The sequence below is a fragment of the Mastomys coucha genome, unplaced genomic scaffold (genome assembly GCF_008632895.1).
Source record: "Mastomys coucha isolate ucsf_1 unplaced genomic scaffold, UCSF_Mcou_1 pScaffold14, whole genome shotgun sequence".
Taxonomy (NCBI): domain Eukaryota; kingdom Metazoa; phylum Chordata; class Mammalia; order Rodentia; family Muridae; genus Mastomys; species Mastomys coucha.
Genome location: NW_022196896.1, coordinates 39,198,374 through 39,207,436, shown reverse-complemented (window position 1 = coordinate 39,207,436; position 9,063 = coordinate 39,198,374). Strand labels below are relative to the sequence as shown.

General features: G+C 41.8%; 1 protein-coding gene across 6 annotated transcripts in view; it reads left to right on the top strand.

Moving 5' to 3' along the window:
- The window catches only part of Ppp1r42 (protein phosphatase 1 regulatory subunit 42), a 40,529-nt gene that overhangs the window by 6,446 nt on the left and 25,020 nt on the right, over positions 1–9,063 (top strand). For all 6 annotated transcript variants that reach the window (XM_031366840.1, XM_031366839.1, XM_031366841.1 and 3 more), the window contains 4 exons: positions 513–730; positions 3,666–3,832; positions 4,264–4,402; positions 7,770–7,886. In XM_031366840.1, coding sequence (XP_031222700.1) covers positions 602–730; positions 3,666–3,832; positions 4,264–4,402; positions 7,770–7,886 — 552 coding nt within the window. In that variant the 5' untranslated portion in view covers positions 513–601. The remainder of the gene's footprint in view (positions 1–512; positions 731–3,665; positions 3,833–4,263; positions 4,403–7,769; positions 7,887–9,063) is intronic.

The following is a 9,063-nucleotide window of genomic DNA, read 5'->3' as shown; positions in this document are numbered from 1 at the left end:
GAGGAGGAGCAGGAGGAGGAGCAGGAGGAGGAGGAGGTGGCCAGGACTACCACTGCTTTGTGTTGGCATACATAGGTCTCTAACCCCAGGGTTCAGGGAAAAAGGCAGCAAATTCCAGGCAGCCCAGGGCTACACAGCCAGATCCTATTCCAAATCACAAACAATAAAATGTAAATAAGTAATGTCCATGAAGTAAGTAACTCATATTTTGTGCTTTAAATGTTTTGTTGGTTGTTTCTTTGGGTTGTTTGTTTTGTTTTGAGACACAACACTGGTCTAATTTGTCTGGCCTTGAACTCAAGATCCACCTGCCTCTAAGTGCTAAGACTGTGTGCCACCACAGCCACCCTTAGTTTTAAACATTTTAATGAAAAGAGTTGACTATAAAGATAGAAAATACCAGAAGCCATAAATGCCAGCAGCCTAGCTTATCAACAGTTGTCCATGAGAGAGTTGAAGTGATTCAGCTTCCTGACCGACTCTGTATCACAATGCTCCCTTGTTCCCTTCAGTTTTTAGAAAGTGGAAGTGATACTAAGCCTGCTTGTGGACATGCTGTCAAAGTGGAGTTTTCGCTGAGAGTTTGACTTATGCAGAAACCATGGTTCGACTGACGGTGGATTTAATTGCCAAAACCAGCAATCTTAAACCCAGAAAAGAAGAAACCCTTGCACAATGCCTGAAGAAAATAACACACATAAATTTTTCAGACAGAAATATAGATTCGATTGTAAGAACTTTAAATTATCTTGGTCTTGCACAGTTAGCAATATAACTTTTATTGGTTTAAGGACATACCCAGTATAATAATCCTATTTTGATTAAGCTTGTTAACTATATTTTTACCAGAGGTTTTATATTAAGTTCTATTTTTATGTCCTTTGTTTGATACTTAGCATATTAAGTTTCTGTGTCTTAACAGTATTTGTTATAGATTTTCCTGTTTCCCTAAAATACTCGTACATTTGCCCTGCACACAGGATTTGGAAAACTGTTGCTTTTGTGCCATCCCAGAGCTTTGGAATACTTTTTAAATGTCAAAATTTTAAGAAATAAGATAGTTGCTTGCTTATAACTCCAGCCCTCTGAGGCTAAGACAGGAGGATTTCATGTTCAAAACCATCCTGAGTTATACAGTGAGACCTGTCTCAAAAAAAAAAAATACAAAATTTTGACAACACACCCATGGACAATATGCACTCAGCTTACCCAAGGTCCTATGTTCACCCCAGCCACCTCTTTTTTCCAATAAAAGTTTAAAGGTGAAGTTTTACATATAATTAATTATGTAAATTTGGATTATTCTGAGTCAGGTATATTAGACAAGATTTTTCTGTGTAGTCCTGGCTATCCCAGAACTTACTCTGCAGACCAGGCCAGCCTCTGCTTTCCAAGTGCTAGGATTAAAGACTACTATGCCCAACTAAAACCCATACTATTTCTGTCTTAGCCTCCAAGTACTAGGATTGCAGGCAAGAATTCACCACAAACAGCCTCTATACCATTCCTGATGACCCCTTTCCCCAGGAATTCAGTTGCCTAACCTCATGTTTCTCTTTTGTTGCTCAAAGCACTCTGTGTCATCATATCTTGCATAGACTTTCCCCAGAAGCCCCAGCAGTCCACATTGACAGCTTTTAATTTTTTTTAAATTTATTATTACTACTACTACTACTACTACTACTACTACTACTACTACCTATTCACTTTACATCCTGATCTCTGTCCCCCTCCCAGTCAGCCCTCCCACAATCTCTCCCCCACCTCCCCTCCCCTTCTCCTCTTAGCTGGTGCCCCACCCCCTTGTACCCCCAACCCTGGTCAAGTCTCTGAAAGGCTAGGTGCTTGCCTTCCCACTGAGGCCAGACAAGGCAGCCCAGTTAGAAGAACATACCCCACATATAGGCAACAGCCTTTGAGGTAGCACCCGTTCCATTTTTTCAGGACCCACATGAAGGCCAAGCTGCACATCTGCTACATATGTGTGGGGAGGCCTAGGTCCAGCCAGTGCATGTTCTTTGGTTGGTGGTTCAGTCTCTGAGAGCCCCAAGGGTCCAGGTTAGTTGACTCTGGTTTTCCTGTGAAGTTTCCTATCTCTTTAGGGGCTGCAATCCTTCCTCCTATTCTTCCATATGAGTCCTCAAGCTCCATCCACTGTTTAGCTGTGGGTGTCTGTATCTGTCTGAGTCAGCTAGTGAGTGGAGCCTCTCAGAGGACAGCCATGCTAGAGTCTGGTCAGCTTTGAGACAGGGTTTTTCTGTGTAGCTCTGGCTGTCCTACTGGGATTAAAGGAATATGCATCACCACTGCCTGGCCTTTACTTGTTTGTTTCCTTATTTGTTTGTTTTGTTTTGTTTTTGGGAGAAAGAGATGGTTCAGCAGTTTAGTAGCTCTTGTAGAGGACCAAGGTTCCATTCCTAGCACCCACAGATGGCTCACAAACATCAGTAACTCCAGTTTCAGGGGTTTTGAAGCCTTCCGCTGGTCTCTGAAGGCACCAGGCACATAGATGCATGCAGCAGGCAAAACTCTCATACACATAAAATAAATCTAAAAATGTTTTAATTTTTTTTTTAACCACAGAGCAATCAGTACTCCTGTACTATTAAAGTTCTTTGTTAAGAGGAAAGAAAACCAGTTAAAATAGCCTACACTGAAATGAGAATAACTTGGAGACTTAAAATTCCCAAATGTGTTCTTAATGACAGCCTAGGGATCTGATAGAACGTGTGTCCTCCTTGAGTATAACTACGCTGGGCTGCTTCATGGATAAGAAAGCATTAACCTTTAAAGCACACCATTCATTTTTAAGATTTAAATCTCCTCAAAGATAACCATTTTAACAAGATACTGAAACCCAGCCTGGTTTTGTTTTTTGTCTCTCCATGTAGTCTTGGCTGTCCTGAAATTCCATGTGTAGATGAAGCTGGCCTTGAACTCACAGAGCTCTGCCTGTATCTGCCACCCAAGTGCTCAGAGTGTGTTTTGCCTGCCTAGCTACTCAGATAATTACAATAGTGGGTAATTATTATTGCTTTCATTCTTATGAAAGTCTGCAAAGAAATAAAACTTTGTTTTACAGTATTCAGATCAATAGCATTTTCAGAGGTTTTTAATCTTTTTTTCCCTTGAGACACGGTCTCACTTTCTAGCCCTGACTGGCTTGGAGCTCACCATGAGGACCAGGCTGGTCTTGAACTTACAGAGATCCACCTGCTTTAGCTTCTTGAGTGCTAGAAGTGTGTATCACCACACCCAGCTGTCCATTACTCTTGACTGTTGGATGGTTTCTAGCTTTCAGTATTATAAACTGTAACTGTTTGCTTTCAGTCCTACAGAGAGATGAAGCACTGCTTTAGAGTGATGTTGGGACAAGAATTTGTTCATTGTTTCAACTTCCAGGAGAGTCTCTAATTGCTTCCTAGGAAAATTGCTGAATAGAGTCTTAAGACATGCAATTTTACTGGTACAGTTACCAAATTCTAAACCCCCATATTATTTTTTGATCATTACAGTCTTATTTTGACTGTTCTAAGGGCAAGAAATGTTACTTTGTAAGAGCCTTAGGGAGATTTGTAGAAATGTCCAAGTGAAAGATTTTCTTAAAATCCAACTTGTAAGCTTGCAGGGGTAAATACATAGGATCTGTTTTGTTTTCTTTTCAGGACGACCTCTCTCTTTGCAAAAACCTGAGTGTTTTATATTTATATGATAATCGCATTAGTCAAGTCACTAACCTGAATTACACCACAAATCTGACCCACTTGTACCTACAGAACAATTGCATTTCCTGCATTGAAAACCTCAGTTCACTAAAGAAATTGGAAAAACTGTAAGTGCTTTTATTTTTTAATTCTGTTAACCGATTTTTTTTTTTTTAATTCTTGTCCATACTCTATGCAGGCCAACCATTTCCAGTATTTGCATACATTCCTGTGTGTGAATGCAGGCTTAAACATGTGGCAATCAGAAAACAACCTCCAATGTTGCCTCACTTCCCACCTTGTTTGAGACAATCTTTGTGACCCACAAATTGGTTTCTGGGGATTCTCCACCTCCCCATCTCACCTCTGGGATTACCTATGCTCACTAACAAGTGCAGCTTTATGTGGGTTCTAGGGATTCAAACTAAGGGCCTCCTTGCTTGCCCAGCAAGTGGTTTATCCAGTGACCATCTCCCCTGCCCTCCCTGTTGTATATTTAACATCCTTAGAGTCCACATCATTCTCAGAAAATGTATCTGAAGCCATGTCTGTCTTGCAGGTATCTGGGAGGCAATTACATTGCGGTCGTAGAAGGCTTGGAAGGATTAGAAGAGCTGAGAGAGCTTCATGTTGAAAGTCAGAGGCTCCCTCTGGGAGAAAAGCTCCTGTTTGACCCAAGGACCCTTCGTTCTCTAGCTGTAAGGACATATTCAAGTGTTGGGATAGGAGTGCAGTAAGGAATGAGTCAGGGTGGAGCAGGAGGTGCGGAGGGTGTACTCAGAAACGTATAGACTGCTTCTCTGCACACTGAGAGCTGCTGGCTGGGGCAGCTGCTGTTGAGCAGTCCCTCCACGGTAGTTTTCAAACAGGGCAGTGTTGCTCACCTCATAGAGAGCCAGGACTAAAATAAGGAAGTGTTCAGGCTATGTGAACTGACGTTCTAACCCAGGCCCATAATGAGGGCGCTGCCGACTATTATGGTCCATGGTTTTAAATCTGGGAGAAACCTTAAGGAAAAGGGAGTGTACAATTATTTGACAAGCTTTCATTCATTTGAGTTTTTCTGAAATACAACCTCAGGCATCAGCCTCCCAAATGTTGGGGTTGTGGCATGTGCACTAACCAGATTTGAGGATACATCTGTGTGGCTTCACAGCCAGTCTTAAGCTGAGAAGCAGGATTCACTGCTAGTCCTAAACACTTCACGTGTCTTTGTCACACCATCTTCATTTCTGGAGTGGGAGATTTATAAATGTGACACAGTAGTACAGATTCCACTGGTTTTGATTTAGAAGACCTAGGAATAGAAGGAATAACATGGTCCTTAGACAACTGACAAGTGGTCCTTTAAGTTAGAAAAGAAGTAATGGGATTACTAAACCATCTACTGCTCATGGACTCGGCTGTGTTGTCACCACACACATCTCAACCTCAACTGCAACTGCAACAACTAGCCCAAGGCCACTGAGGGGACAGCTAGGTGTGTCACCAGTTAGCTCACTGGGGGCTTTTATTTTTTTCTGGGTAGAAAACAGGACGCTCTGCAGGCTCTGTGATCTTTGGCAGGCATTCTGCTTTGTTAATCCCAGCTCTAGGGATCAGATGAGGACTTTGTGCATGCTCAGTAATCGCTCTTCCAAAGCTTTAGTGTTCCTAGTCTCTTTTTACTTTTTATTTTGAGACAAGCTCTCACTAATTTGCCCAGGGTTGGCCTTGTCTGAGTCTAGCACCAGTAGGCCTAGAACTTGTAATCCTCCTGCCTCTGCCTCCAAGGGATGGAGGTTGTAGGCTCACCATGTTGGACAGTGGTGAGCTTTGGATTTGGGGACCCTTAAAGCTCTAGGTGTTAGCGCTCTCACGGAGGCCTACCTATGACGTTGTTCTGTATGTAGTACTCAAAGTAACTGAGGTGGCAGCTTCTGGGAAGTCTGGGTGTCCGGGCTCCTCAACCCTTGACTGTGGCCAGTGTTACAGCTAATAGCTACAGTGTTACGGACCTAAGGGTCTGGATGTCTGAGATCTTTGTCCCTAAAGGCTTGGCAGTTCTGGAGAACTCTTCCAGTGCTCAGGTCTTGCAGTCTCTCCTCTGTACCTCTGTACAGTGTCCTTCAGCTTCCCATTCCCTCTCTCTGTCTGCCCCACACTCCCCGCCTCCTTTGTCCCTGCAGTGGCCACTCTCAAAATTCTCCACTGCCTCTGCAGTTGTTAGCATTCAGGGAGCAGCTACCTTGTGGGTTTAGCAGCTCCACCTGCTGACTGCTCAGCAATCCAGGTGTTGCTGGGCTTCCTGCTACCATGTACTACCAATGGGCCAGAAAAGGAAACCTAGTGTGGCAATAGCAGAAAAAGGAGCATAGAAGGGTGTCTCACAGCTGGTTCAGTAAGTGAGCCAGTTTATACAACCACAAAGGGATGCTTAGACCAATTACAGCACATCTCGAGTGCAAATGAAGGTCTTCCATTGCCTAGAAATGGAGTCCTGGGTTTGTATCCTGGTTTGGAGACCTGGGAGTGGCAGTGGCCCTCTGTTGGGCCAGGAGGAAAAAGTACTTGCTCTCTTGCCTATGTGGAAATGTTGCAGGTCTATAGTTCACAGAGGCTTATTATAGTGAAATGTCTGGTATAAACTATTTGAAGCCTGCATCCTCAGGAGTGCAACAATTAGCAGTCATCATTGTGTAGTTCTCTCAAGGACCCCATTTGTGATAAAAGTAGTTTATCTTGCCGGGCGGTGGTGGCGCACACCTTTAATCCCAGCACTTGGGAGGCAGAGGCAGGTGGATTTCTGAGTTCAAGGCCAGCCTGGTATACAAAGTGAGTTCCAGGACAGCCAGGGCTACTCAGGGAAACCCTGTCTCGAAAAACCAAAAACCAAAAACCAAAAAAAAAAAAAAAAAAAAAAAAAAAAAAAAAAAAAAAAAAGTAGTTGATCTTGGCTATGTGGTTAGTAGACACTCACTCCTTTTGCTAAAGGTCGTCAGGCAACACAACCAAGAAATGTCCAACCGCTGCTGGTCAGGAGTCAAAGTGTACCACCTCCCCTACCCCCAATGTTTTCTGCTTATTTACAGGAAAATGACCATCAGAAGGAATGCTTATAGTTAGATGTGTAAACACATGTTACACTAATCTTGGCACATTTCAGTCGCACTTAACAGTGCCTCCGAGAGATGCACATCGTCATTCTTTGTCTCCGTTTTATCACAGATCACCACTGAAAACATTTTGCTAGTTTAGCTTTTGCACAGATTCTCAGTAGATTCTGAAATCTAAATAATAAAGCATCACTTTTTTCAATTATCTCAAGCCTTAAGAAGTATTAGTGGCTGGGTCTGAAAAGAGTACTGGATGGGTGAATACAACTAAATCCATTATATCGTACATAGAAATGTCATGATGAGATTATTACTTTGAACACATAATCATAGCTTCAAATGTCAGGACATTTTTCTCAAGGTTGGCTCTGCATGGCTGTCTTGGCGGTAGATTCAGCAGATTTCCAAAGCTTTAGATGTTAAGATTCCTCATTTAGAATTAACATATAGTATATTTATGTTCTCATTTTAATAGCTAACACTGAAATTATTATTTCAAGTCCCTTCTGAACAAATGAATTATCAAGAGAAAACTAAAGAGGGAAAGATTTTTTTAAAAAAAGCAGCCAGAGATTCTTTCACATCAGGTCATGTGACTTTTCCACTGTGTGATAGCACAACAGTCTTATGCTTAAACTACAGTAAGCATTTTTGTCCACAATAAGCAGTTCTTTTTTTCTGGTTGTATTTTTTTTCTTTTTAATTTGTAGCTTCCTTGCCTTGTACATTCATATTGTATTCTAGGTGAGGAACTTAGGGTTTGTGGAGGGGATGAGAGGCAAGAGTCCGCCATCACACATTGGAGTTCTAAAAGTAAAGACAGTGGAACAAAATCTCATGGCTGTTGCATCCTGCCTAAGAGAGCCTGGCTGATGCTCTGAAGCTTTCAAAGACCTGAGACCCGAGTCCTACATGTAATAATTATAATAATAATGACGAACTAATGTTAATTTAGTGATTTTTCTTCCAGAAATCCCTTTCTATTTTGAATATCAGCAACAATAACATTGATGACATAAAAGATTTAGAGATGCTGGAGAATCTTAATCACCTGATTGCAGTTGACAACCAGCTGATGCACGTGAAGGTAACATGAAGTGGACGTAAAGTATTTACAGGGATTGTGGCTTTACAATATACTTTGACATATTTATAAAAAATGTGTCACAAAAAAACCTCTTCCGTATTTATTCTAGAACTATCTTCTGAATCTCTATGTTTTAAATATAACTCTTGTATCTTCTTACCTTGTTTCTCCTCCATACCCAAGGTCTCCATATGTCACCAACTGAGTGGGAGCTGTACGCTTTTTCATATCTACATGATTTATTCATCAAACTTTGTCTTCTAGAGACAAACTTTCTTCTTTAACTCTATTCTCCCAATGAATGAGTTTCTAGGAACCACTCCAAGCTTTCTCCTGATGCTGTGTGGAGAAGCAGAGAAAACGCCCTATATTAAGTGCATGCCCTATTATATTGTACCATTCACCATGTCATTGTATTGGTCATTTATTCAGCACCTCTGTAGGAAGAAAAGATTCAGTTTCTGGCATCAAGAATGTACAAATTGAGCATAGTGACACATAACCATAATCCCAACACTTGGAAGACAAAAGTAGTATGATTGCTAAAAGTTTAAGGCCAGCCTGGTATACATAGAGTGTCAGAGAGATAGAGAAAGTGAGAGAGGGGGGGGGGAAGAAGGAGAAGAAGAAGAAGAAGAAGAAGAAGAAGAAGAAGAAGAAGAAGAAGAAGAAGAAGAAGAAGAAGAAGAAGAAGAAGAAGAAGAAGTAGTCTAGGAGATGAACATGCCAGGCATAAGGGCTAACAGATCAGCTTTTCTGGGACAATTTGGAATGTCCAAAGAAGTAAAGAGAGGTCAGTTCACTATGGTAGAATCCCAGGGCTGGCCTTTATTTCTGATACATTGCTGGTGTCCACAAAGCTCAGTAACGTGGAAGCAACACTACAATACAGGATCAGAAAGAAAGTCACCAGAACCAGATGACAAGGTCCTCACAGGACATAGTCATGACTTAATTTTAAGTGCAGAGACAGTCACTGGAAGGATTGTATTTTTCAAAAGGATCTCTCTGCCTGTTGAATGAAGAATGAGTTTCAGTAATAAAGGCAAAGATATGAGTCAGGAAACTATACAGACAAGAAGATAATGTGTTTGAAAAAAAGGAGAAGATGATCCCAGCACTTGGGAGGCAGAGGCAGGTGGATTTCTGAGTTCGAGTCCAGCCTGGTCTACAGAGT